This window comes from Penicillium cinerascens (assembly GCF_028974065.1).
Source record: "Penicillium cinerascens strain IBT 15544 chromosome Unknown contig_5_segment0_segment0, whole genome shotgun sequence".
Lineage (NCBI taxonomy): Eukaryota > Fungi > Ascomycota > Eurotiomycetes > Eurotiales > Aspergillaceae > Penicillium > Penicillium cinerascens.
The window spans coordinates 466,762-493,671 of NW_026695294.1; the positions used below are offsets into that span (position 1 = coordinate 466,762).

General features: G+C 49.7%; 9 protein-coding genes across 9 annotated transcripts; 4 read left to right on the plus strand and 5 right to left on the minus strand.

The window, feature by feature from the left end:
• Positions 1 to 79: 79 nt before the first annotated feature.
• Positions 80 to 2,125, minus strand: N7498_004659 (methylisocitrate lyase ICL2; the record flags this gene model as incomplete). Its single annotated transcript, XM_058451721.1, has 7 exons — positions 80 to 87; positions 140 to 393; positions 443 to 866; positions 918 to 1,330; positions 1,386 to 1,674; positions 1,731 to 1,955; positions 2,005 to 2,125. 7 exons carry the CDS (start codon positions 2,123 to 2,125, stop codon positions 80 to 82), a joined length of 1,734 nt encoding a protein of 577 aa, XP_058308259.1.
• Positions 2,126 to 3,879: 1,754 nt separating this feature from the next.
• N7498_004660 (uncharacterized protein) lies at positions 3,880 to 5,607 on the plus strand (the record flags this gene model as incomplete). Its single annotated transcript, XM_058451722.1, has 2 exons — positions 3,880 to 4,244; positions 4,296 to 5,607. 2 exons carry the CDS (start codon positions 3,880 to 3,882, stop codon positions 5,605 to 5,607), a joined length of 1,677 nt encoding a protein of 558 aa, XP_058308260.1.
• Positions 5,608 to 7,325: 1,718 nt separating this feature from the next.
• Positions 7,326 to 9,768, plus strand: N7498_004661 (Zn(II)2Cys6 transcription factor; the record flags this gene model as incomplete). Its single annotated transcript, XM_058451723.1, has 4 exons — positions 7,326 to 7,494; positions 7,572 to 7,742; positions 7,791 to 9,704; positions 9,755 to 9,768. The coding sequence occupies 4 exons, from the start codon at positions 7,326 to 7,328 to the stop codon at positions 9,766 to 9,768; spliced, it is 2,268 nt and encodes a 755-aa protein (XP_058308261.1).
• Positions 9,769 to 10,303: 535 nt separating this feature from the next.
• On the minus strand, positions 10,304 to 11,194 carry N7498_004662 (uncharacterized protein; the record flags this gene model as incomplete). The annotated part of the gene is made up of 2 exons (XM_058451724.1): positions 10,304 to 10,998; positions 11,038 to 11,194. 2 exons carry the CDS (start codon positions 11,192 to 11,194, stop codon positions 10,304 to 10,306), a joined length of 852 nt encoding a protein of 283 aa, XP_058308262.1.
• A 728-nt stretch (positions 11,195 to 11,922) lies between these two features.
• On the minus strand, positions 11,923 to 13,740 carry N7498_004663 (major facilitator superfamily domain-containing protein; the record flags this gene model as incomplete). The annotated part of the gene is made up of 6 exons (XM_058451725.1): positions 11,923 to 12,281; positions 12,331 to 12,736; positions 12,784 to 12,932; positions 12,983 to 13,062; positions 13,116 to 13,428; positions 13,497 to 13,740. The coding sequence occupies 6 exons, from the start codon at positions 13,738 to 13,740 to the stop codon at positions 11,923 to 11,925; spliced, it is 1,551 nt and encodes a 516-aa protein (XP_058308263.1).
• A 1,259-nt stretch (positions 13,741 to 14,999) lies between these two features.
• Positions 15,000 to 16,219, plus strand: N7498_004664 (uncharacterized protein; the record flags this gene model as incomplete). Its single annotated transcript, XM_058451726.1, has 5 exons — positions 15,000 to 15,030; positions 15,088 to 15,441; positions 15,623 to 15,718; positions 15,776 to 15,955; positions 16,131 to 16,219. 5 exons carry the CDS (start codon positions 15,000 to 15,002, stop codon positions 16,217 to 16,219), a joined length of 750 nt encoding a protein of 249 aa, XP_058308264.1.
• Positions 16,220 to 18,954: 2,735 nt separating this feature from the next.
• N7498_004665 (flavin-containing monooxygenase) lies at positions 18,955 to 21,067 on the minus strand (the record flags this gene model as incomplete). Its single annotated transcript, XM_058451727.1, has 7 exons — positions 18,955 to 19,142; positions 19,193 to 19,885; positions 19,941 to 20,009; positions 20,067 to 20,232; positions 20,285 to 20,449; positions 20,504 to 20,697; positions 20,761 to 21,067. 7 exons carry the CDS (start codon positions 21,065 to 21,067, stop codon positions 18,955 to 18,957), a joined length of 1,782 nt encoding a protein of 593 aa, XP_058308265.1.
• Positions 21,068 to 22,108: 1,041 nt separating this feature from the next.
• N7498_004666 (SNARE domain protein) lies at positions 22,109 to 23,042 on the minus strand (the record flags this gene model as incomplete). The annotated part of the gene is made up of 3 exons (XM_058451728.1): positions 22,109 to 22,429; positions 22,480 to 22,934; positions 22,988 to 23,042. The coding sequence occupies 3 exons, from the start codon at positions 23,040 to 23,042 to the stop codon at positions 22,109 to 22,111; spliced, it is 831 nt and encodes a 276-aa protein (XP_058308266.1).
• Positions 23,043 to 24,235: 1,193 nt separating this feature from the next.
• N7498_004667 (putative phenol monooxygenase) lies at positions 24,236 to 26,425 on the plus strand (the record flags this gene model as incomplete). The annotated part of the gene is made up of 5 exons (XM_058451729.1): positions 24,236 to 24,568; positions 24,614 to 25,391; positions 25,449 to 25,471; positions 25,531 to 25,987; positions 26,040 to 26,425. 5 exons carry the CDS (start codon positions 24,236 to 24,238, stop codon positions 26,423 to 26,425), a joined length of 1,977 nt encoding a protein of 658 aa, XP_058308267.1.
• Between the last annotated feature and the right edge of the window lie 485 nt (positions 26,426 to 26,910).

A 26,910-nucleotide genomic window follows, 5' to 3' on the forward strand; every position in this document is an offset into this window, starting at 1 on the left:
AAACGAATTGGGAAAAGGACCAAACTAAATCATTTCGCGGGACGTCGACAGTGAATCATGAAGTTTTCGGAGAGGGGAATTAGAAACCTGAAATATCAATTAGCGTGGTGTATGGCTTTGAAAGTGGAGGAAAGCTGACCCTTCTCAGTGTTGCCCTCGCCCATGCTCTTGCTGCTGCTGCTTCCGCTCTGGATAGCACCCAGAATACCATCCATATACGGAGCACCGCTCCACTTTTGGTGAGTCAGGACGTCTACGCCCAACTCCTTCTCACGGGACTGAACCAGCTTCACGTAGGCGAGCATTCCCTCGTCCTTGAATGCACGGGAGAGTTCAGTCGTGATGGTGGCGTTGCTGTGGAGACCAGCCAGGGAGATCAATTGCAGGACGAATCTAAGAAAATTAGTTTCGTGGCTCAAGGAACATAGGGGAGGAAAATTACCCATGCTTGGCGATGTCCCAAATGAAGGACTTCAGCGATGCCTCGTCGAAGCCCTGGGCCATCCAGTTGAAGGACGGGCTGAGGTTGTACACGAGCTTCTTGCCGGGGTACTTGGCACGAACTTCGCCAGCCAGAGTGCCTGCCTGCTCGACGTTGGGGTCGCCAGTCTCGACCCAAAGCAGGTCTGCGTAAGGCGCGAACTCCTTGGCGCGCTTGGTCGCAGCCGGGAAGCCAGCGCGATAGTGGTAGAAACCTTCGCGGGTCCGCGGGACGTCGCAAGACCAAACCACCGGGGTCTTGGTGTAATCGCTGGCCAGGGCACGACGGCGCGAGAATGAAAGATCGGGGTTCTTCTTCACATGAGCCTTGTAGGCATCCCGTGCAGATTGAGAAGCACCCTCAGCTTCGAGGTGTGCATCGACGGCTGCAGAACATTAGTACAAGAAACCAGACAACTTGGGGGATGGTAGCGTACCCTCATCAAAGGAGACCAGCTTGTGCTCCTTGACCCAGTCAAGCTCATAAGCGTCAATCTCAGCAGGCGAAGCGCCCTCACGCTCCATGGCTTGCAGAGTCTCGGCCAGGGGCTCCACCTCCTCAGTAACACCGAGGATGAACTCGTGGTCGCGCACGTCAATAGCGCTACTGATCAGCTTGCCACTCTCCGAGTCAGTGCGTGCAATCACCAAGTTTTCGCAGCCCATCATGTCCCACTGGAATCGTGCAGCGGTCAATCGGTTGATGTGCTCGCCCATAGGGACAAGCACCTTGCCCGCCAAATGACCACACTTCTTTCCGCCGTGGAGCTGATCCTCGAAATGCACAGCCGCGGCACCGTTCTCAGCAAAAAGCTTAGCCAACTTGAGAACTGCCGACAGACCACCGTGTCTGTTAAAAATCAAGTCAGTCCCAAATCCCATGTGATCATCAAGGTGGGACATACCCAGTGTCACCGTCCGCCACAATTGGTCGCATATAATCAACGTATGGTGTAGACTTCCGCTCCTCAGCAGACATCTTTCGTCGCGCATCCCACTGCTTGCGATCGTGCATCGACTGGGCCTTGAACAGTCGTTGGACCTGGTTTGGCACCGTGTTGTATGGGTAGTCGCCAAAATCGGGAGAGACTTCATTGGTGGAAGTCAAAAGTGACGAACACGCCCAACCAGAAATGTAGAGAATCTCCTGGTTGGGAGCCTGCTGGGTCATCTGTACAGGATCAATAGCACCCACTGCGTATCCAATGCGTTAGTCCGTCTCAATTGAAGGAAACAGCTCAAGAACCTACTAGTATGCACGGGTTCACCCGCCGCCGCACGTTCATTCAACAAATTGAACAATTTCCGCGCCATCAAGGAGCTGGGATATGTCTGCTGCAACGATCCACGCTTGCTCACAACGTCGGCCGCCGAATAGGACCGCTTGATGCCCTCGTAGCGCGGCGAGCTCCACCATGCCTCCACATCACGGACTTGCTGTTCGAAAAGGGCATCCTCGGCTGCACCAGCCTTTTCTGCGGTCGACAGTAGCTGAAATGCGTCCGATGGTAGTGTCGTAGAAACCCGGGGGCTGTACGGGTGGTGACGACATCCGAGGATAGCCGCATGCGAACGAGCGCACGGCCAGACGGGGGGCAATTGCAAGGGAGGGCCGGGGGAGTCGTCGCGGTATCGTTCGAAACATGTTGCAGGTTGAAATGGAGCGGAGGGAGGGAGAAGTGTGAAGAGGAAGAGGAAGAAAGGAAAAGGAGGCTCGGCGAAATGTTTACAGGGCCGTTTGACCTCGGGCCGTGCAGTTGTCACGCTTTCTGGGGTTCGGTTCCCCGCGCCTCCGATAACCGCCACTTGACTAAGCATCTCCGATCTGAGTGTATCGGTCTTCACTTTTGTTTGCTCCGATCGGTACTCTCTCATCCGTCTCATCCGGGTGGCTTCTGCGACCAATCAATCGCATCGCGAAACCTGCTAACCTAATCCTAACTCAGTGCAACAGCACGAAGCTCGACTAATACGTGCAAGTGGTCACCGCCTCAAACACTCAGGTCAAGATCTGCATCTCTTAGGTTGATTTCAGCTCGCCGAAGAGCGCACGCGATACTGTGAAGTGGGTGAATAGCTGGAATGATATCCCAGCTATCGATGTACTGGGAAATAACGCTAGTATAATGACAGTAGAGCGTACATTGTCGGAGGATGGGGTTGAGACGTAGTTTGCGACTAATCATTCAGGGCCATTTCATTTACAAATTTGGTTAAAGGGAAGGTGTCGAAGTCGGATGCTCTAAGAGCTTTTATGGTTACTAGTTATAGGCATCAGGCATCAGTTGAGTCATATTCGGTTTTGGTATTACTGGTTTAATATAAGTTATGCTAGGTGTTCATATTCTAGGGTTTTTTGGAATCTAGATTCTACTAGTTATTATAGAAAGGAAAGCCGCTAAAGCAATTGACTCTATATAAAGCACATTTACTTTCACGACCGTAAGGGATGTTGTGACTATTGCCACAGTTTTAGCCTGTGCTATAACCTGTATGTGGATAAGCCGACCAGCGTGACACTGACACTATTGTAAGATGGGATGCTAGCAATTTTACAAAACAGGCTAAGCACTTGAACTAAATTTTATGAGAATCATTTACTTTACTCGATGACACTATTGCTGTCTCTGAGAAACGGGCACTGTGGCTTCTTAGTAATATCGAAATCGTTGCGAAGAAAGAGTATTATTATAGACACTTGGATGCGACATTAAATTAGCCCGAAAGCGAGCGGGTGGCCCACCTCCGCCGTCTAGCCGCTGAACTGCAAATGACCGTTTATAAGCCATTGGAGGTAACTCTTGACCATTTCCGATCCTGACAGCAAGGGCTAATGTTGCATTACAAGTAACGAAGGTGCGTTGTTGAATACAGCGGTATCGGAATTAGATGATGCTTCGCTTAGATGAGGGTTCTTGTGGTGTACAGTTAAGATCAAACACAGTTAGGGTCTGGCTTTTTGAAATCCTTCGGTCCAGCTAACGCTTCAGATGGGTATCAATTCCAGCCGCATCATCTATGCCCAGCCTTATAAGACCAAGTGCTATCTGCACCATACCACCACGGCTTCTAATTCCGCCACCGTCAGGGCTCTTCCTCCCAGTCTACTTTATCCCGTGAGCGGTGAAGTAGGAAGCTCGCAATGTGTCATTTTCGTTTGACTTTATTTTCTGGGAACGTGCGCAAAGGCATATTGATGACTAGTTAACTTATTTCCTCTCGTTGCCTACGTTTCAGGCAACCACTTATCGGAGAAATATTTTTCCTAAAAGTTCACGAAAGTGATCTTGACCGTACAATGAAGGCAAACTTGCAGGGACCCCCGCACTCGCACTTGCTTCCCGCAAGGCTGGCTCGCTCGCCACGATCCAGAAGATATATCTTGAAGATTCTGATAAGATGGAACTTCTAGATTCAAACAAGTTTACGTCATTTGTAGCCGACTTGCTACGGCAGTACAAAATCCCCGGTCTGTCAATTGCTGTCGTTCACAATAATGGTATTGCCTCGGGAGGTTACGGTGTGGCGAATTGCGAAGACAACATTCCTTGCACTGGGGATACACTATTTGATATCTCCTCATGCTCAAAGTCCCTGACTGCTGCCTCCGTGGCCTTGCTCGTGGATGACAAGAAATACCCTGAAGTGCAATACGAAGCGCTTATGTCGGATCTCCTGCCAGACGACTTTGTCATGCAAGAAAAGATGTATACTGATAGTATCACTGTCGAAGATGTTCTTAGTCACAGGACTGGCATGGCTAGGTAATATATTGTATCTTTAAAAGCTCGAGCAATTTCTAATTGCCCGAACAGTCATGACAGTTCCTGCATGGGGCCGAGCGCTATCCATCCCGATAACGCCAAATCCATCACAAGAAACCTTCGAAACCTCAAAGCTGCCGCCCCCGTGCGCTCTCGATATCTGTACTGCAACCAGATGTACACTGTGGCTTCACATCTCGTTGAGGAAATATCAAAACAAAGCTTCTCCGACTTTCTAGATGAACGAATCTTCACGCCACTCAATATGACATCGACAACCTTGCAGCCATCAAGTGCCCATGCTAAGGGTTGGCGGAATCGAATGGCAAAGGGCTACATCTGGGAAAACAATGAGTGGCGTGGTTTCGATCCACCGAACTGTCCTGAAGGTCAGGGCGCAGGCTCCATAATTTCGAGTGCAAACGATTTCATCAAATGGGTGAAAGCTTTGCTTCATCATGAAGATCCGATAAACGACAGGGTTTACCGGGGACTTACAAAGATGCGCTCGATTGTGAACCCGAATGCAAGGAGATTGAAGGCCCATACTACCCCCGCTAACTACACGGCTGGTATGGAGATATATTACTATCGTGGGAACATGGTCGTTGGACATGATGGTAATATCCCAGGGTTTTCGAGTCGTTTCATATTTATGCCTGACCAGAAATTCGGTGCCGTGGTTATGGGAAATTCCACCGGGGCTGGCTCGGCAGCCACGACGATTATGAGAATGTTGATGGACGTGGTGCTTGGAATTTCATTCAAAGACCGTCTGTTACAAATGACCATTGGTCCAAAACATAAGGAGCCGAGGAGAAGGCTCATGAACCAAACCAAGCCCGAACACCAGAAAGATCGCCTGCTGAAAGATGAGCGGTTGGGGCAATCTAAGGAGCAATCTGAATCGCAATCTATACAACAGAATCACACGACCAAAATGAGGCAGAGCAGGAACGATATCAAGAAAGAAAAGGACAAAGGAACGCCACGGAGGTTCGGGGAAAAGCAGGCAGAAGAACCGAAGAATGATAGCAAAAATCCTGCTCCAGGAATATCTCTTGAAGCCTATGTGGGCAGCTACTGGAACGCAGGCTATCACACCCTGACCGTTCTAATAAAAGACGGGCAGCTTTTTATCGATGCTACAGATCGCGCGATGGGTTTCACCATCACATTCGAGCATTTCCAGGATCAGGACGAGTGTATTGCGTATTTGAAGGACAATATCGAGCTTACAGACAGCGTGGTCAAAGCGAAATTTGTGTCTGGAATCGGCAAAGATCTGATGATGGGATTGGACCTAGAGCCTGTTATTAGGGAGATGATATGGTTTAGACGATGCAGTGATACTCTCGAATAATTTGGACACCATACCGGGGCAAAAAGGAAGTAGCTGGTGGTGATTCCCAGCTAATCATTCTTCTAAGGATACTCTTTACTATTAACTAAGACCAAAAAATATAGATTAATTCTATATGAATATACAATCCAGAAAGAAAGAAAAACATTGTTGTCTTGATGGATTCCTTTGACTTTACAGATTTATGTTGAACTACGAACGAGTTGGCCTTCAGATAGAACCACCCGGATATTATCACAAGGTAAGATTTCTTGAACTCTCCAAGCATGGGTCTGGTACCCGGTCTGGCACCCATATATCCAAGGGAACCGTGCCGACCATGATGATCGGCCTCGAGGGAGAGATATTCAGAGTCGGGTTCCTTATCTACGGGCCCCATGGCTCTGTCTACTGTTCTAGGTGCTTGTCAAAGGCGCGCAACAGCTCCGTTCACTGTTGGTCAAAGTGTGGCGGATGCTGCAGCATCGTGGCTGCCGCTAACTGGCGGTGCTGGAGGGTTCTGAGCTGGTAATGATACTAGATTGCCAGAGATATTGCATGGATTTGCAGGATGTACAGTTTTGTCACTTGCCCCCTCTGCCAGGGCAAACCCCAGAACTCACTCACCGTGGCAGTCGGAACCAGCCCAGTAGATGCCAGTCAGGCAAATTTCGGGGTGAGAACATGCATCGGGTCCATGCATGCGGGGAGTCCGGGTCGATGACACATACGAGGTGCCCCATGAGTTCACTCTTGTCCCGGCACAATCCACCTTGGTGTCGTGACCGGGTGCCGGCTCCAGGACGCCCCGGATCCTATCATTGCTGCCTTATTGGATGAGGACGCCAGGGCCGTATCCACTCACCAGGAGATGGAATTTGCTACCGACCGGAATTGCCAGAAGTTGCGGTCCTGTCCAGCTTGGGCTTGAGAGCCGGCGTTTTCTTCGAGACGTGCAGTGAGGGTGGAGGCCAATAATATGGAAGATGGGAAAGAGCAAGGATATAACAGCTAGAAGAGTGAAGGTATAGGCCATTTCATGGCACTAGAGATAAAATGCCTGTGCCGTTACTTGCCCAAGTGGGCTACACCTACTTACATATACATACGTCAATGGGTATTGACACTCTACAGGCAGCTACTAAGAGGAAAGGTCGGGTCATTGAGGGAAGCAGACAATAGAAATACCCAATGAAGGCGTCTCCAATGAAGGTGACGGCTATGACGGTATAGGCGGCATTCAAACGTTAATCTGCTCCGTTTGCCTTTCGCCTGCCGGAAGATCGCACCCTGCAGCCGACCAATACGGAACTTTCCCGAAACATCAAATTTGATTGTGTTTACTTCCCCGCATGACCCGCCGGCCGCGCTTCACACCTCCGATATCGTCAGAGCGATCATGTACGTCCACAGACGACCGTGAGCACGAGACGGCCTACCTGATCCAGCATCAAATTGAACACTATCGTGGCTGAATGCCAACACAGAAGTCAGTCAGAATCATAATGTCGGGCCCCTGAACGACCCCTCAAGAGGCTTCTCCAAGATCGGCGATGACCCCCGCATGGGCCTTATCACTAGAGACTCCTCCCGAGTCGCGCGGATTCCTATCTGCCTCTCGTCATTCGCGGACCTCCCGTCTTATCTTGACCCCCTCCCCTTCTGTGTTGTTGTTATAGCTCTCTACATCTTTAAACTGTTACTTCTCATCTCTCCAACACCGTGAATGTCCCCTTGGTATGGAAGATATTAAAATCCCATCGCCGTCCACGATTCTAGACTCGCCCGACACCATCCCGTCAGCGCGGGGCAAGCCTGCTTCGCCTCCCAAAAGGGCGAAGCAGATCGGAACTGCTGTACAAAAGCCCAAACAGACAAAGAGCCGCAATGGTACGATCCTGCTGGACGGTATTTCCTACGTGGATGGCGCCTCTGGGCCTATCTACCTGCGCAGACTGCTGACCCGATCTATCCACATCGCCCAGGCTGCATCACCTGCAAGGCGAAACGGCTGAAGTGCGATGAAACCAAGCCATCCTGTCACCAGTGCGAAAGGCGAAAAGTACAGTGTGGTGGTTACAAGAAGGATTTCAAATGGAGGCCCTTCGAAGAGACCAACTTGGCAGTGGGCCGCCCCACAGCCAAGGCTAAGAAAGGTAAGTAAATCCTCTCAAGATAAGTGGATTCCTTACTTATCTATACAGCGAATCCTCCATCGCAAGTTACAAAGCCCGAAAGTTTCCCGACACCGCCGACCACCGAGTACTCCCTCCCGGCGATACGAGCCGCGAAATCTGTCAACACTTCTCCCCCGGAGTCTTCTTTTCATAGCTCCCCTTCCAGCATCAAGAGCTATCTGTCTGCTGACACCCATTCTCTCGATGACTTCGGTGTTCTTCGGGATGAACCCACCACCGGCGAAGAGGCGGCTACCCCCATGGGGGTATCTATGCCCGCCGATGATTCCTTAAACTTTCTTTCTTTCCTTGAACTTTATCAACATTCTATTCCATTCTCCGATGAACTGTTTCCAGACCAAGGCCTGGAGAACGGTTCAGGGCCAATGCAGCTCGGACCGGATTTGCCAAATACTCCTGGGTCTCTCAGCTTTTCCCAGTTACTAGACGAAGATAATGAAGACATTGAAGAGATCATCAGGCAGTCTGATCCCGGTGCCGGGCCATGGAATTTGACATTCCCCGGCCAGGATGGCGGCTCTTTCGATCTTTCTCGCCTTCCGGACCAGCCCTCACTGGCACCGGAGAGTGAAGAAATGTTGGCGTTGCATTTCGATAACCTCACCTGTGGAATTTTATCAATCAAAGATGGCGTGACAGAGAACCCATGGCGTACACTCATCTGGCCCCTTGCCAAAAGTACACCCGCTTTGTACCATGCAATCTTTGCTTTGTCCGCCTTTCACGCAGCCAAAGAAAATCCGTCTCTGCGCGTCCAAGGCGTGAAACACATGCGACAGAGTATTACATGCTTGAGGCAACAAATCCAGAGTATGCGAGCGGATACCGCGCTCGCGACCAGTTTAGCGTTGGCCTTTGCCGATACCTGGGACCAGAACACCCGCACATGTATCCAGCATTTGCGTGGTGCCAAGGCTTTGATGCTGCAGGTGCTCAATGCTGGGCTTCAGGATGGCTTGAGTGCAGATGAGCTGGATCGCATTCGGTTCTTGTACAATACGTGGACATACATGGACGTCATTGCACGACTCACTTCCTTGGATGAATCTGGTCCCCAAGATTTGAATCCGTCTATCTTCCAGCTTCCCGGCGATGCAATCCATGAGATCGATCCCTTGATGGGTTGTGCAGCTACACTGTTTCCACTTATCGGTCGGGTAGCGAGGCTAGTCCAGCGAGTACGAAAGACAACGACAAACTCGTTATTGATTGTGTCACAAGGAATGGAACTGAAGTCTCTGATCGAACAATGGGAGCTGCCACGCTGGTTCGAGCCACCTGAAGACCCCACTTCGGAGGTTCAACACAGTATTCAGATGGCGCACGCTTATCGCTGGGCGACATTACTATATCTCCACCAAGCCGTCCCCGAAATGCCATCTGAGCCAGCCGAAGAACTTGCCAAGCGCGTATTAATTCTATTGGCAACCGTACCTCCAACATCTCGTACAACAATCATCCAGATGTTCCCTCTTCTAGCTGCTGGAGCCGAAGTTGACGGAGAGGATGACCGAGAATGGGTTCTGGATCGGTGGAATACCGTTCAGTCCCGCCTGATGCTGGGAGGCGTGGATCGTTGTCTTGATGTCTTGCGAGAAGTCTGGGCTCGGCGAGATGCACTAAGGGCGGAGAAGGAACAACAGGACTTTGCGCCCCCGCGAAGGCCTGGGTCTTTGTCGAGTGAAGGCAAAGCCAACTCAGCTATGCGGTCACCGGATGCCATGCCGCGCACACTTCATGGCCGGGTAAATTCTACCGATCGTGACAGATCTATGCATGGCCGATCTGGCTCTACGAGTTCGACGAGTGGATCTCAAATACGAAGCTCGGCTCGCTCGCCGTTGGAAAACATCGAGTTCGAGAGAACTGTTCGAAGCAGATTACATTGGGTTAATGTTATGGGAGAATGGGGATGGGAAGGTGAGAGCCTACATTCTTATGTTGATCACTAGATACTAACTCCGATACAGTCTTCCTGGGCTGATGCTGTTCACACTGATAGTGAACAGCACGGTGACCATTCCTGCATCAGGATGAATGCCCAGCCAGGCTGAGTAAGAACCCAGTTTCTGACGAACTCGACTTACCATACTAATCTTCCGACGACTGAGACTGAGTTACATCCCCTTTTGCATCGTGTTCAAATTGTATACTGCAACTTTTAAGCACTATTCAGCGCGGCGTTCGGGAGCATGTTTACTTTCTGATGTGACTTTGATGACAATAGTGTTTTGATCGAATCCGTTTTCCTTCAAACTTGTGGTTATATCTAACTGCCTTCATTTCCGATCTAGGAACTAACCACCCGGCATCCATGGTGCCATTATCGCTATCAGGAGAAAAAACTAAACCCCAAGAGCCCACACCAAGGAAGCCCATTACCCTCAAATGCGGAACCAAAGCCAAATTTCAATCCCACAAGCACTTCACCCAACACCCATCACGACCCCCTTGGCCCACTGACTCCCAATCCACAACGCACCCGTCGTCCAAAACCAGTAATCCCGACCCTTGAGCAATCAAACAAAGAAACCAGGCAACTGCCACCCCATGGCAGCACCCACACCCCAACCCTGCCCAATCGGAACAAGCCGTGTCTCCCGAGTATCTTCGACAAACACATGATCATCCCAATCAGGAACAATCCATTCGGCAAGCAGTAAATCGCGCCTAACATTAGCACATAGAGCCGGGATGGCGCTCAAGATGGCATGCACTGCTGCCCGTGCGTATGATGCCACGTCGCCGATAGCGTAGACTCGTTCCCCGGCTTTCTCTACCCTCAATGTACCCTTGTTAGCATCCATGCGTCCGTCAGAGACCAGTAGTGACCTGTCCAGGAACCCAATACTAGGAGTTGTTCCGGTAGCAGGGATGTAGATATCGGCTTCGAGAACACGCCCATCGCTAAGGGTTACTGTCGTCTTAGTCCCCAATGCATCTTCGCTCCCCGACTGAAGAGGCTGCACACTCGTGACTCTGGCATCCTTTAACTCAGTAATACACACCCGCGCGAGAAAATCCTCCGGCTTCTTAGTGATGCTGGGTCTCAGTACAGGCAGAATCTTGGAGGCCGATGTAACGACGGTAATTTGCACCTTGCCATTATCGAGTCTGCGACTCAGCCACCCAAGTGTTCCGTTCAGGTGCTCGCCTAGTTCACCGGGGGTTTCAATTCCTGCAGGGCCACCGCCGGCAACGATTATGCTCTTTGCTTCGGGTAGTTTTTGGCGAAAAGAGGCTTAGTCTGCACGAAGAGTATCTGCGTTGGAGTTAAGACCCAGAAGTGGAGATGGTGTTGACGAGCCCGTGGCAATAATAAGAGCGTGGTATTTTATGGTCTTCTCGCTTTGGTCTACCACAGACCTGGTTATCACGGCTTCGTTTGCGTGATCTAGCTTGATAGCCATGCCATGTTCGAATGGAAAGTTTTTCTGGCGAGTCTTGTTTGAATATCTCAGGAATAGAAATGAAGAGCTTGTCTTGGGAAATAGATCGTCTGAGGTCATAGCTTGCGGGCAGTCGGGGCGGCATAGAACTTCTGCAGACGCATGACTAGGATTATCTGGTAGAATCCTAGATTTGGGAATTGAGGTATTGCATGTTTGAGGAGGTCATGGGCTATTGATATACCACCGTAGCTGCCGCCTAGGATGATGTTATTTTTTGTTGAGCAGGTCGTCGTACCTAGTGTCGAAGTTCTTGGCCAAAGATTATGAAGAGCAGAACCTTATCGCTATTTTAGTGCATCTGGCTGGGGTAAAGTCTGATATGCGATACAATTTCTTGCAATATTGACATGGCGCATTGGTTGATGAACTGACTCTTCCAGCTGATGCCATCGTGTGGTTGATGAAGGAGTGACACGACTGGTTGAACGCTCGCTACGTTTCGAGTAACTGGAACATGGAAGAAATGGAGAGCAAGAGAGCGGATATTATTGAACGAGATTTGTTCAAGTTCGGGATGACTATATAAATGGACAAATACCTTGACTATCTTCGAGCGACGATTGGAATTGGCGTTTATAGTCGATCAGCGATTCCATGACGATGAACCCAACTGCGGGCGCGTTTGCCGAAAATGTACCTTGAAGGCGTTAGACTCTGAATGAAACAAATCCTAAACTGAGGAGGACTCACATTGGAATTGTAAACAGTGTAACACCTACCGTGATACCGCCGATAGTAAAGAAGCAGTTGCGAATACCCTGGGTATCGATCCAGCCATTGATGTAGAACGACAGCCCAAATGCGAACATATTCTTGACAAAATTCATAGTCGCAAAAGCTTCACCAGCCTTCTCTCGGTGACAATCAGCAACATATGTGACGACGCCGGTGGTTCCTAGTTGGACGCCGAAGTTGATGAGTCCCAGGCACACGATAACGGGCACCGGCCACGGATCCTGTGCGTATGACGATTGCCCCCAGGCGAAGAATCCTGTTGAGGTAAATAGGAGGTATGTGGCCATGATAGGGAGACGGAATTCCGGTTCTATATGGAAGTTAGCACGCTCCTTGAAAAAGAGTTGCGCAGATCATACCAAATATACCACCGTTCTTCTTAGACATTCTTGTAACCAAACCGTCAATCAAAGGTCCCGCGATCACAGTACCAAGGACAGATGCAACGAATGATGAAAGATTTGTTGCACCGACACCGACGACAGAAAAGTTGTATGGCGGAGCGGAGAAAATTTGAGAGAGCGTGAGAGAAATGCCGACCAGCCATGAGATGCAGGTGGTAAACAATAGAACAGCCCAAAGCACAGCTGGTGATGCCAAGAGATAAAATGGGCGAATAAGTGTATTCCAGAATGAAACATGGTTGACATAACCACTGTAAGGCATGAGTTCCTTCGTCCAGGATTTTGCCCTTTCGGTGGTTCGAGATTCAGCATCGGGGGAGTATTCAACTTGCTCCAGGCTTCTCTTCCCATCCAGTATGATCTAGAAGAGTTAGCACATTGGAGAATATACGAGACCGTAGCACTTACGTTTGTATCCGCAGTATCGATATTGAAAGCCTCTCTTGTGTAAGCGGACTCGGGCATCCAGAAGAAAACGAGGATGAGAGTCAGAGCAAAGGCACCGCCCATAGCATACAGCGCATCATGATAGGATCCATACTCAATGACTGCAGCGGCTATTGAAAATTCTCAGCACAATCTATTGAGAATTAGGAGATCAACTTACCGATCGGTAATGCAAGATTAATCCCGCCCAAGACACCTAGGTTGAAGATTGCCGTCCGGTAACCACGCTCGTGGACAAACCTGACGCAATAGGTCAGCACCCAAACGAAATGAAAGCACAAATCCACTCTTACCAGATATCCGAGATTGACGCAGGAACCAAGGCTTCCATTGGTGCCATACAGAGGCCACATAGCACCCGCGCAGCAACGAACGATTCGAAACTTTTTGCTCCTGCCGCCCAAAAGCAGGACACCATCAAGCCAACAGTGGTTCCAAGATAAACAGGTCGCTTTCCGTATTTGACAGCCAAAGAGTTGAATATCAGACTTCCAACGGCGATGGCTGCGATTGTGCCACCCTGTACAGCAGAGACGAATGTCGTCAGCGAGACGCCGAATTCTGCGGCGAGAGGGACGAATGCACCACCGAGAAGTGGACCAACGGCTAGAATCAATTAGCCATCCGATCGCCGGGTTGAGTAGAGATGCAAATGCTTCAGGAATGGGTATTACCTCCTACACAACCGCAGCCCCAGCCATATGCGACAGTGAACATTTCCTTCTTGCTGCGGGACCAGTTCAGTGGGTCATTGGGAGAGTCGGAGGGTTGAGGGACGAGCACGATCTGGCCAGTGGGGTCATGTTTGAGAAGACCTGGGTCTACGCCCGAGTATGAACTGGTATCTGAGAGGCTGTTCAGGGGAGCCGTTCCCGGAATATGTTCTAGCTTGTCGTCGTCTAGGATCCCAAAAGGCATCTTCAGGGATGACGAGTGTGTTGCGCTCGAAGGTGTGTGAAGAGGGGGACTTGGAGATGGTGCAAGAAATAGAATTGAGCTAGTAAAATGCTGATCCCAGGAGACTAGCTTCACGACTCGATCAAATGGCGGATTGGCTCAATTCCTGTACGGCGACCGGGTATTGATATAGACAAGAGCCTCTTGAACATTTGATTTGGCACTCGTGTTGATATTAAGCATTCTTACTGCCAAAGAAACGCATCTATCGTGGCTTGTTCACCCAAACCAAATCATTCATGACAAGCAGTGGCGTTGTATAGCGAGATGGGGCTAATGGGCCCCATTATGGAGAACTGAAGTCAGAATATGGGGTTCCCCACGGGGGTTTCGCCGAATCTAAAGTGGTCCCATGAATCTGGACTGCCACTGAAAGTTTCATTTTTTTTTCCATCTTGAACATTTTGACTTCCCAACCTCCATGGCTTGAGTCTAGTGACTCTTTTATCAACTAGAGCCAAGAAATCCAACTGGGGATGTTCGGAGTAGCCAATGACAGTCGCAGAGAAAGCCGGATTTATAAATGCGGAGAAGTAATTTAGGCTATGTCCGTAGTTTGCCTTTGGCCACTATCCAGAGTAACTGTCGCGAATCAAATGATCTTTTCTCGCCCACGTCAAGTCTCAACCGTTCAAGCAACGTATTGGAGCTGGGGATATAGTCCTTGAGGCTGCCGAATTTTGCAATCTCTATTATTTCAGGACCAACGAATGTTAGTTTTTGATTTGGACTTAGCAATTGTTTTACCTAGATGTACTTGGATATTACATGACACTTGCCCCTTAGAAATGATATTGGCCGGTGGCCTATATTCCGCCCTTCGATCATGACAGCGAGGGATAATTCCGCCCGATCGGCTGCTTTAACATGCGGGGATCAAAGCCTGGAACACCACGGCGTCGATTTCCTCGTATAACCACCCGGTATTGGTTTAAACTTCAAGACGAGACGGGTTCAATCCGACATAAGAATATTCGAAATTTCCGATTGGTTGTTAAAAAACGCTCGAATGTCCATTGCCAAGCGTAGCAATCATCTGAGCTCCGCAGTGACCGGAAATACCCCAGCGAAGTATCCTCCACTCAGTTGTGGGGAATCACACGGGAAAAGGAGGGGTAGGTGCCAAAACCATTGGGAACGTCCATGCGATGAGTTCATAGCCAGCGGATTATAGCTGAGCTCGTGTTTTGACCACCCTATACTGTTTGAGTCATTGAAACATGTCACCCAAGAGAAGCATTATCGTCACGGGTAAGAAATAATATGAACTAGGGAATACTCAGAGCATCATCGTTAACTGTTGAATAGGAGGAGCCTCCGGCATTGGGCTGGGCATAACCCGACACTTCATCAGCGAGCCAAATACTCACATCACCATTCTGGATGTGAATCCTACGACGGGCGCCCAAACACTGGACCAGCTCCGCAGTGAATTCCCATCGGCTGGAGTCTCGTTCGAGTCCTGTGATGTCTCATCGTGGGAAAGCCAAGCCGCGGTTTTTGAAAGAATATATGAACAGCAAGGCCGGATTGACGTTGTTTTCGCCAACGCGGGTATCACGGAGAAGGGTACTCTCCTGCCCGAGAATGTGGATAGCAGCAAAGGACCGACAAAGCCGAATCTGGCGACTGTGAATGTGAATTTTGTTGGGGTTATATACTGTAAGTCTGGGCTTTTCAATGCGGTGAATCATTAATACTGATTGGGGCATGATGCCAGCTGTACAACTCGCTATCCATTATATGGCCAAGAACTATCTTTCAGGTTCTTCGAAGGGGTTGATCGTTTGTACTGCCTCAAATGCGGGATTATATCCTTTCCCTATGGCACCGATTTATTCAGCGACAAAGCATGGTGTCATTGGACTCGTGCGGTCCCTAGCTCGCCCGTTAGAAGCACAGAGCATCAGGATCAACGCATTGGCTCCGGCGGTAATTGGTATGTTGCACATTTACATCAATAGCTTATGGGTGAATGTTAACAAGGACTTGATAGCCACAAACATAGCACCAAGCAAAGAATTGTTCAAGTCGATGATTCTCACACCCATGTCAACGGCGGCAAAAGCTGTTGCACAGCTTGTCGGAGATGAGACACTGACAGGGAGGGTTGCGGAGCTGCATGGAGAGCATGTTACACTTGCTGAGCCGCCGGCGTACGTTGATGAGGATACTGGTAAGAACATAGAGACATTCTGGAGCCTTGGATATGCATAGATATAATATTCGAATGCAGTGTTGAGTGTCAACAGAGACTCAAAGGTTCATTCTGTGAACACTAGGAGCACCTGACAGAATATACATAAGGGGGATGCGAAAAGTCCCGTAGCGTAATGATAACAGCAAAGCAGACCAGGATATCAGAAATTGCCGACGCCGACCCTCTAGCCAGCCATGGGGGAAGAACCAGAACACCACAAAGAACCACCGAAACGCCTAACAAGAAATGTTCCACCACTTTCTACCGCAACTCCCTTCGGGGCTAATCCTGCTCATCCAGAAGAAGCACCTTAAGCCTCTCCAGCTTATCCTCGCAATGAACCTCCAACTGCATAATGACATCGACAGCATCTTTCTTGGTGATAAGCAGCTGCGAAACCAACCAGAAATTATACCCGTTCTTGTAGAAGCCCATCGAGGCCCATTCGTCACTTGAGACTTTATTCCTCAAGGCGACCCAATGATCTCGCCACCGATTCAGGGCTATCCTGATGGAGCCAAGCAAGGAATCTTCGGGGATAGTACTCTTGACTCTAACGCTTTCGATTGAGCTCTGCAAGGCTTGGATTGTGCTGGCCTGGCGTTTCAGGAGTCCGACGAGTGCCATGTGAGTATTTATGAAAGCGAAGAGAACTTGATACTTTGTGAGTGAAGTGAACAAGACAAACATATTTGTAAGAACATACCGTGGATTAACATGAACATATCCAAGACCGTCAAACTGATTTGACTGGGATTAGAAGACTGCCCTGCCTCGTACGAAGGGTCGAAGAGATTCTGGAAAGCCCCGTATAGTGTGATATCGCGGGTGAACTGGAAGTTGGGCTCGGAGAACGGATGCTCAGCCTCGAAAATAGCCCCTTCGCAGGGAAGTTCGGATTCCATCTCAGAGTGGGTCAAACGACACGGGTAATTCTGATAGAAGAAGAATGCACAGTCGAGCAATGAAACAATACTAATAGTTCTGTCGGGTTTTAGCAGTGGAGCTGTTTGGGTAGTCTTCGATACATACCGTATGCGACACTCTGTTTGAATCCATTGGTGCTCTAGTTGCTCCTGCGGGGTATGTCGGCACTTCGTGAGACTCAACCGACGAGCAACTTTGACAACTTCACTGAAGCGGTTCTCCATCGCCCGATTTCGAGATGGACGACTTCCAGCCCAGTATTGGACCACTGTTATGATGAAGCCTGCTTGGAAGTTTTGGAATTTGGCCCAGTCACTAGACTCATCATCGGAGCTTCGACTTCCAGTGAATTCCGTAGCGACCTCGCTTTCTGGTGAATAAAGATGACTTGAAAAGATGTACAGCTCAGCAAAGTCGAGTATCCGCTTCGCGACGTAGGCTTCCCTTTGGTCGCTGCTGTACATAGCTCCCATAAACACCACGGATGCAAGTAGTGGTATTGCGACCGTTTCAGGATCAAACGAGGGCTGATGAATCTGGGGGCAGCTTGGTTGCCAGTACTTGAAATACAACGCGACGAATTTCCGTATGCGTGCAGTCGTCAACAGGAAATTAAGATTGGAAGATATTTCCTCTTGGGACTTAGCATCCAATGGGACAGTCCAGGCTCGAGCCAGAATTGACTGAACTAAAGCCATTGCAAATGGCTGCTCGGGTTCTAAAGTTGTCTGCTCTGGCGAAAGAGTCAGTTTAGGACTTTGGTCAGGAATGGCGGTTTCGTATGTAATTTGCCCGGTAAAAGGGTCCTCCGCTGATTTTTGGCCATCTCCAAAAGGCCCATTGAAAAAGTCGAGGAATGTGTTTTGGAAAAATTGAAGCGACGAGGGGTCGAAATCGACGAGAGTTGGCGTGTAGTCTGGTCGATTGTTCTGTACGGTGTAGGGAAAGACATCCCCTGCTGCAGCCTCCTCTAAGCCAGTCTGGTTATGGTATACCAAACCTCGTGCGCGATCGTCACGTGGAGGTAGTCGGAACTGTTCGGTAAAGCTATCGGTACCGCCATTAAGAAGGAACTTGATCGATCCGCGATCTGACGGCTGGTCGAATATCTCGGATTTGGTCGGCGACGATTCTGATCATGATCAGTCCCGGTCCTTCATTTTAATTTCCTGGTCTCCATACCATCATCCAACCCAGATAATCTTAGTTGCGTAGATCGTTCATTGTTGCAATCGAGTCCTCTCTTCACGCAAGACCCACAAGGACTGCTACCGTCGCAACGAAGCTTCATGGAGGTGCACTAAGGAAATATCAATGTAAGCAAGACATGCATCGCAACAGGAGTGGGGTGCGCGACTAACCGATTGGCATGCATGTCTCCGGCGGCCTCTCTGGCCCGTCTCGGGTATTTTGCGGTCCCCGCGTTGGGCACAATCGGCATAGTGGTCGCGAAGGTTATCACTAGTAATAGCCAGGGGGTAAGTCGAGGTCTGAAAAGGAGGTGAGGGACGTGCACGTACCAGCGCGCAAAGGCCTCGTTGCAGAACACGCATGAGTAGGGCTTTTGACCGGAATCTGTCGCAGACTTGGCATTAGAAGCTAGCTCGTGGGACCTCCTAGGCGGGGCACGTACGTCGCAGATGATGTCTCTTCAAATGATCAATGCGTGTAAAGGCCCGCTCGCATATAGTGCAGCGAAAGTGCTTGTCGGCGGGCTTCATGGTGGTCCACCGGGGAGGAGGGGAGATCCGGGGTAACAAGAGCGAGGATCGAGTTTGGGAAGGAAGAGCGCCTGTGGTATTGGTAATCCCGCCGATGGAGGGAGCTGACGTACCCCTCCCTATTATCATCGTAGGGTTGTACAACTCATAATTACATACGTGTATTGTATGGTAACACGATGATATCACCATCTGCGGCCTTGATCCGACTGGTTCCACTGCACCGGGACGCCTTTGGGTTCGTTTTAATTACGCTGAGGGGTCGTTGCCAAGTGCATCGCATATTTGTATTGTTGCTCACTTGACTCCTATCTATGTACCAAACCTTCATACCTTCACAGGAGGAGGGAAATCAATCTGATCGTCATCTAAGTAGTCCACGTCGATCATTTTGTTCTTCTCCTTCTCCGTCCATCCATCGCCAAACCAGCCCGTTGGATTATCGTTGACATATTCATAGTCAAAATCTTCCCAACGTGGATTCGCAAACACCTTCATGGCATGCAGGGAGGATCCTACTCGAGTTAGCTTTGTCAACTAGGGGGAAACTACATGGATCACATACCAGGCCAAAGGGCAACAATGCGACCATCTTCCGTGCCGCCCTTGTACCAGCTGCGACACTTGGCACCGAACACGGTCTTTGCGAAATACTGATCGCAATATTGGGTAAATCGTTTGACAGCATCCTCCTTTACAGCCATGGTGCGAATATTATCGCGCTGGATCTTGCGTACGCACTCCGTCATATAATCAACCCCTTTCTCGATCAGCAACAACAGATTTCCCTCGCCGAGACCGGCATTGGGTCCGAGAGAAATGAAATAGTTGGGGAACTCGTTGGTGGCAATTGAGATGTACGTCTCAGGGGTCTTTTCCCAGTGCTTTTCCAGAGTGAGTCCATTCCGCCCTTTGATGGGGAATCGTGGAGTGCACGTCGTATCAAATCCGGTGGCGCAAACAATTGCATCGACTTCCCTGTGTTGTCCATCCGCGGTCACGATTCCAGTCTCGTCGACCTTGACGATATCGGACCTGATGACGTCCACCTTTTCATCCGTCAAAGCCTCGAGATAGCCGGGGCCCGGCGTCAAACGCCGGCATGCAGGTGGGAAAGATGGAACAAGCCCGTCGAGGAGCTCCGGCTTGTTCACCAGTCGGCGCCTCATGTTCTCAACAAAGATACCATGAGCATCAATTTGCATGGGGTCTCCCATCAGCGTGCTGCCATGGATTGATTGCAATGCTAGCTCCACCTCTTTCCAATGCATAAGTTTTCGTGGTCATTGGAGATCGCGGAGTGAATTTCTTACCTTTGCGGAATGCCTGATATTTGGAATGATCCTTCTTGAATTCCTCGATTTCCTCCGGGGTGAACTGAACTAAACATCCAGTTTTAGAGAATCGTATGCCCTCAGGGACCTGGGTAGTAAACTTACAGTTTTCTAACCCCTGCCCACGCTTGTCGACTTGCTCTCTCGCAAAAGTGGGAGAGATCCAAGTCCGGCTACGAACATAGTGATCAATGTGTGTGACCTTGGGCAATATACCAGGTACAATCTGAATACCGCTTGATCCATTGCCGATGACTGCGACGTTTTTGTTCTTCCGAGAGCGTTAGTTCAGACTTGACATGGGAATATAGTCTCGAACTTACTGCGTAATCATACTCCTCATCCCAAACGGCACTGTGCAAACGCTTGCCCTTGAAGTCGTGCAGACCTGGGATGCTCGGCCACTTCCAATTATTCAACGCGCCGGTACCCTGGATAAGGATGTCACACTGGTCACTTTGAACAGAACCAGTATCCACATCTCGCACCTAGTGTCGCCTGCGTTAACTCTGTTCCAACTCGCAGATAAATGGCTGGCTTACCTGTATTTCCCATTTGGAACTGTTTTCGTTCCACGCTGCTTCTGAGACTTGCTGCTTCAACTTTATGTACTTCATACAACCGTATTTGTCGGCAACACGCTTCCAATACCGGTGAATCTCGGGTGCACCCGCGTAGAATTGAGACCAGTCTTTGTTCGGCTCGAAAGTAGCTTGGTATGTATGCGCGGGAATATCTAGTGATGAAGACTATTTTAATAACGAGCCTTCCGACGAGTTTGAGCAGCAAGTAAGCTTACCACACGCGCATCCTGGGTATCTGTTCTCAAACCAGGTCCCTCCAATATCTGCGTTCTTGTCGTATATGCACAGGTCGAGGTTGGGAATCCTCTGGACAAATCGAATACAAGCGATGATACCGGAAATTCCGGCACCGATGATAACGACTCTCAACGGCCGCGCTTCATCGATAGATCGCTCTTCAATGGCAAACTTAAGCTCTGGTAAGATGGCTTTTTTTGCGGTGGGTGCCTGCACTTTCTCCTTGGGCTCTGCCAGCGGCATAGGCCTGGGGCTGCCGCTGAAGACACGGGACAGACGTTTCATTTTGGACCAATCAGACGGGATACTAGAGAGTAGGATAAAGGTACCGGGAACAGGGGGCTCTCTAGCAATTATATGTAACGTCCTGTTCGGCCCCGGCAGGTCTTTATATTAACTACTAGGCGGGGATGCCTCACGAGTTTATAAAACACCTAACCGCTTCCAAAACCTACACTTTAGAAAGTTTCCCGGCTCAGGCTTCGGTAAATTGCATGCGCTGAATTGGTTTTAGTTTGGGTCTAAATTAGGTTAATGACCAGAAAATCAACAAATGTCATACCATTCCTCCCCGATCTAAAGACCTCAAGCCTACATAAAGAGCGGAAAATCCCCCGTCGCCCGATCCACTAAAGTCAAACAGACGCAATGTTCTGTCATTCCGGATCGATAGTTTCCACGATCGTCACGAGCGGGCAGAAGAGGGGCGGAAAATGAATAGGCCGCTTTATGCGACTGGTTGACCGGGAATCCCCCATTACGGTGCTCCACACAGGGTCCAACGCGGGGGAGCCTCCCGTGTCGTAGCAAACCGGATTTATGGGGAATGGCGTTGCATCGGTTCGGCCCCCCATTCGATGCGTCGTACATTTCGTATGACTCGGATGCTGTTTATATCCGTCAGTGGCCTAGTCCTCGCGCTAACGCACATTCTACTGCGGAGTTCGGAAATATGATCCACTGCTAAGCCGTCTTGAAGATTTTGCCAAGTTATTGTCTTTGTAATCGATTGTGTGGAGGCGATGAGAGTGCGGAATTCGCGAGCTCGGTTCAACACGGCCGACGTGGAAACCGTGCCGCTATTCCGCAGTACTGGTAGAGCTACACCGGGGAGATATTTCTCAACCCACTTTATCAGGTTAACAGAATAGAACCTCCAATGAGTGATACTCTTGACAGTTTTTTTAAATCAAATTAGACATTACTTTCATTCCTACATTAACCGCCGGACACATTTCTCGATTATCATCAGTGGGCCCCACAATGGTTGACTTCGCACACTGTAACTGCCGCAACTACAGCTATTATCACGATGAGAACTAGTAATCAATTAGTAAATGACTCGAAACGGCGCGATGTATACTCACGGCAAATAAAGAGAGCCCACCACTTCCATTTCCTAGCGTTGCGCACACTTTTAATTCCCTTATCCAAGTGGTCATTCGCTTGTTGAAAGTTTTTATGCGTCTCATCTGCCCCTCTTTCGATATCAACAACAGCATACTCTTGCTGCTGAACAAGAGCAGCGACTTCTTGTGACAGCTCCGCGAGAGTAATCAGGTCCTGCTCGACCTTGCGAATGGCTGCTGATCTCTGCATAACAGCAGCACGAGCGTCACTGGCCTGCTCGCTTCGCATGCCTTGAACCTGGTAGTGTGTCAGAAAATAGTCTTCAGACTTTGAAAAGACAAACGTACGCTGAATACCTCTTCCTGTCCAAAAATCACATTCTCCACACCCTGATCAACTTCCTGGGACGTAGCATCCTCATGTGCAATCTCATATCGCCGGCGGACCTGCGACCGCATTTGACGATCGAAATCACTCTGCAATATTCTGTACCCTTCAATGTCCTGTCTGATCTTGTCGCTGATGTATTGGATCTGCGTTTGGACGCGCTGGTCGTCGGGATTGGCCTTGCGTTTAAGCTCGGCGAGCATATTACAAGCACGACTAAAGTCGTCCATAATCTCGCTTCCAATGGATTCCATCTTGAGACGATGTTGATAGTCCTCGGTTAAAGTGGTTGAGTTAAGAAGCGCTTGCTGGGCCGGCCGGAGTTCAGCCTGCTTGGTCGTGACATCGCTGAGTTGATTTTCGATCTCGCGGCGCTTGGCGAGTGTTATCGCCATCCCGCTTCTTGTTTGAAGCTCTGGAAACTGGGTGAGAAGATTGTAGATTGTTTCGTGATGGGTCGGTTCTTACCATATTGACCTTGGTTCGACTCAAAATCAGGAGTTTGTTGCCTGTGGAAAGACATATTGATTCTGCTTATGGTTATTCCTGAAGAATGGTGAAGTTATTTGAAATGATCGTAATTGGGAAGGCTATTGCTGTTAAATACCAACCTTTGGGGGGGGCAGGCCACACGCAAGGCAGAAATATTGTGGTCGCACATAGAAATATGATCTCAAGCCAGATGCCTGGAGAGAGTCCGTCCTTTGGAGCCCCCTGTGCCTCTTCGGGCAATTGATCCTCCCATGTACGAGATTGTGGTGAGCTTCTGCGGTTTTGTTGAAGGGGTGCACCAAATGTGGATTCGATTGGCGTGGCGATGCTGATGCACAGGGCCCCAGCACCGGCCCCCAAATACAATACTGCGCTGCCTGCAGAGGAGAAGGCTCCCAAAATAGATTTTGCTGTTATGAGCCTCTTTGTCTATTTTTGGACTAGTAAATAGAGAAAGGTCTAGGAACACTGTGGATTTGTGGTATACATGCCTTGGGGACGGACGCCTTCGATGAACGGTTGCGCGACGTGAAAACCAGGCAGTTACCAACATGAAACCGGTACCATCAAACAAAGGTGTTTTTGGTCCAAGACCCTCATTCAATCCTCTCCAATCGATCATATATGTAGTCCATTCGAGGGTACATGTAGGAAGGTTTCGGCGCCTTTTTATCAGCTTCCAAGATTAGCGGAATTTCGCTAGTAATACAAACGGTTATATTTCGAGAGCACAGGATCGGGTTACTAGCACTAGCCGATGGAGAAATATACTGATCATGACATATCGCTTACTGATGAGATCGGATCCGTTGAGAATGATACCGAGTCTTATTCTGAGTTTACTTAACGCGGGAAATGGTGGCGCATTCTAAATACGAGTTCCGCGGTCTCGGAAAATTCCCGGTTGAACAGCATGACCACTGATTACCAGAATCTCACAAATCCACAAAAGTCGAACGTCTAGCAATCGGCGTCCTCTTCCCACTGGCTCTTCGCGTGAGATGATCCACAAGATCCAGTCCAGAATACAATCTAAGCGCATAGACAGCACTCCCCATTTCCCGCAATCCAATGTTGCCCGCGATGGAGTCAATTCTGACCCATTCAACACGTCGCCGACCTTGGAACTTCTAGCTATAAATCTAAATTGTCACCCTCAAGATCAGGACCGTTGACTGCGAAATCTCAATCGAACCCTGAGAGCCGCGCTCGCTATTATCCCACATGCCGGTCTTCACGGAGTATTCCGCCGCGTCGCGCGAGCTTCGCGTTCTCCCCTCCTTCGCTCCCCCGCTGCCACGTCTAGCTCCACAACCCTCGGCCAGCACAACGGAAAAATATGAAGTCGTCATCGTGGGCGCCGGGCCTGCAGGGCTTATGCTGGAGCTTCTTCTCTCCCGATACGGACTGAGTGACAAGTCACTGCTGTGCGTAGACTCCAAGCCTACAACACTGAAGTCTGGCCAAGCCGATGGACTTCAGCCACGCACACTTGAGACGCTGAAGTCGCTAGGTTTGGCGGATGAGATTCTTACCGAAGGGTGTCAAATGTGGCAGGTGAGTCTACCTGACCTGGTACGAGAGCCTTCACTAACAGCATAGGTCGCATTTTGGAATCCTTCGAACGATAAAGATAAAATCATTGAACGTACCTCGATTGTCCAGGACGTCGCTGTCCCTGCTCGCTTCCCGCACGAAGTTACAATTCACCAAGGCCGAATTGAACGGATTTTGGAAACGGATTTGCTGCGCTATTCGAAGCGCGGTGTGCAGCGGAATACCAAACTTATCGAGGTTAAGATTGATGAGGAAGGCGATTCGGAGTTCCCAGTGCTGGCAGAGATTGAGACCGAAGGACAAAAGCGCCATGTGAGAACAAAGTATCTCGTGGGAGCCGACGGCGCACATTCCGCCGTTCGACGCAGCATGGGTCTTAAGCTTGAGGGTGAATCCCTAGATCACATTTGGGGCGTCGTCGATCTTGTCGTCGACACCGATTTCCCTGATATCAGGAGACGTTGCGCAATTCACTCACCGGCGGGCTCCGTGATGGTGATTCCTCGCGAGCGCATCGCGACTGGCGATTACTTGACACGACTGTACGTGCAAGTGCCCGGGGATGTGAATCCCGACAGCGATCAACAGACTGCGGATAGCAAGAAGACGCCTTCAACAGCAGATGCCAGAGCTCGCCGGAGCCAGGTAACCCAACAGACCATCTTCGACAACGCAGCGGCGGTATTAAAGCCGTACTATATTCGACCGAAGAAAGACGGAGCTGTAGACTGGTGGGCGGCTTATCAGATCGGCCAGCGGGTCACCGATAACTTCTCGGTCAAGGATTCAAAGGGTGTGAATCGTGTTTTTATTGCGGGAGATGGTATGTGAAATTACCTCATTTCATGGGATACTTGATTGCTGACAAGTCCTTTTGCAGCTTGCCATACACATAGTCCGAAGGTGATAATCCTCCGAATGTGATAACTTTGACATCATACTAATACAATACGGTCTTTTAGGCAGGACAAGGCATGAATGTCTCTATGATGGACTCTTACAACCTGGCCTGGAAACTGGCCTATGCCATCCATGGCCTCACACCCGGCGGTAGCAACGGAGCACCGGATCCCCTCCTTGATACATACCACACCGAACGTCACACTATTGCACAACAACTCATCGAATTTGACCGAGACTTTTCATCCATGTTTTCCGGGAAGATTGGCGCGTCGGAAGATGGTGTTGGAGGGTTAACTCATGATCAGTTCCTCGAGGTATTCAGCCGGGGCAATGGGTTTACCAGTGGTTGCGGGATTGAGTATCCCGACAATATGGCCGTGGTGCGAGACCTAGAAGATGGCAATAACCCAATCAAGGGTACCAATTATTTGTCAGGCATTCTGCGTCCCGGACGACGACTATTGAACGTGCGTCTGATCCGTCATGCGGATGGTTATCTTCGTGACCTGCAAGATGGTAAGTCGCAAATCTGTTCCGTTCGAAACAACATATACCTGACTTGACCTAGATTTCGCATCTACCGGCCGATTCCGCATTCTGTGTCTGACATCGTCGGATTTGCTGAACCCTGATGGTACTTCTGCTCGGACGCTGGCTCAGCTCGGTGCAGTCATTCCCCGTTTCCCGCAGTCGGTGCTCGAGCAGGTAGTCGTTCACCCTCGTCTTGATAGAGACTTCACGTGGAACGATCTCCCACAAGATGTCAAGCAATACTCTGAAATGTCGTTCTACAGTGGATATGAGATGGACGATGTCTACGGTATTTACGGTGTCAACCCGACTGACGGTGCTTTGGCTATTGTTCGGCCCGATGGGTACATTGGTGTCATTGCTGTATTGGACGACGTGAAACGGGTGGAAAGATACTTGGAAGCATTGATCCGTACAGTCTAGCGTATATAGGTTCTACCAGACAAAATTGATTTCATCACCTCCCACTGTGATGAAGCAAACCAGTTGACGTTCGTCAACATCACATCTCGTGATGAAGAACCTTGTACCTTCACTAAAGGAACATCCGTTGATATTATTATGACTGTCGCTGGATCTTACCATTGAACTGCTGTTAGCTTCACTGTACAATGAAAGTTTAGTTGCTGCGAGAGCACGACTTACCACCCAAATGATACACTCTCACATTATCCACAGATATGAATACGAGGCCAATCACATGACGTGCCCGTCGGATGTCGCGTAGTTCTCCGCATCGACCCTGGAGAATCGGCATGGTCCCTGCACTCCGATAATCATGATAGACACAAATCTCACCGACCAAAGGTCCCTGCAATCCCAACGACAAGGAACAAGGTCAAGATGGGGCTGTTTGAACTGGCACGAGTCCCTCCCCTCATCCACGGGTCTTGGCAACGCTAACTTGT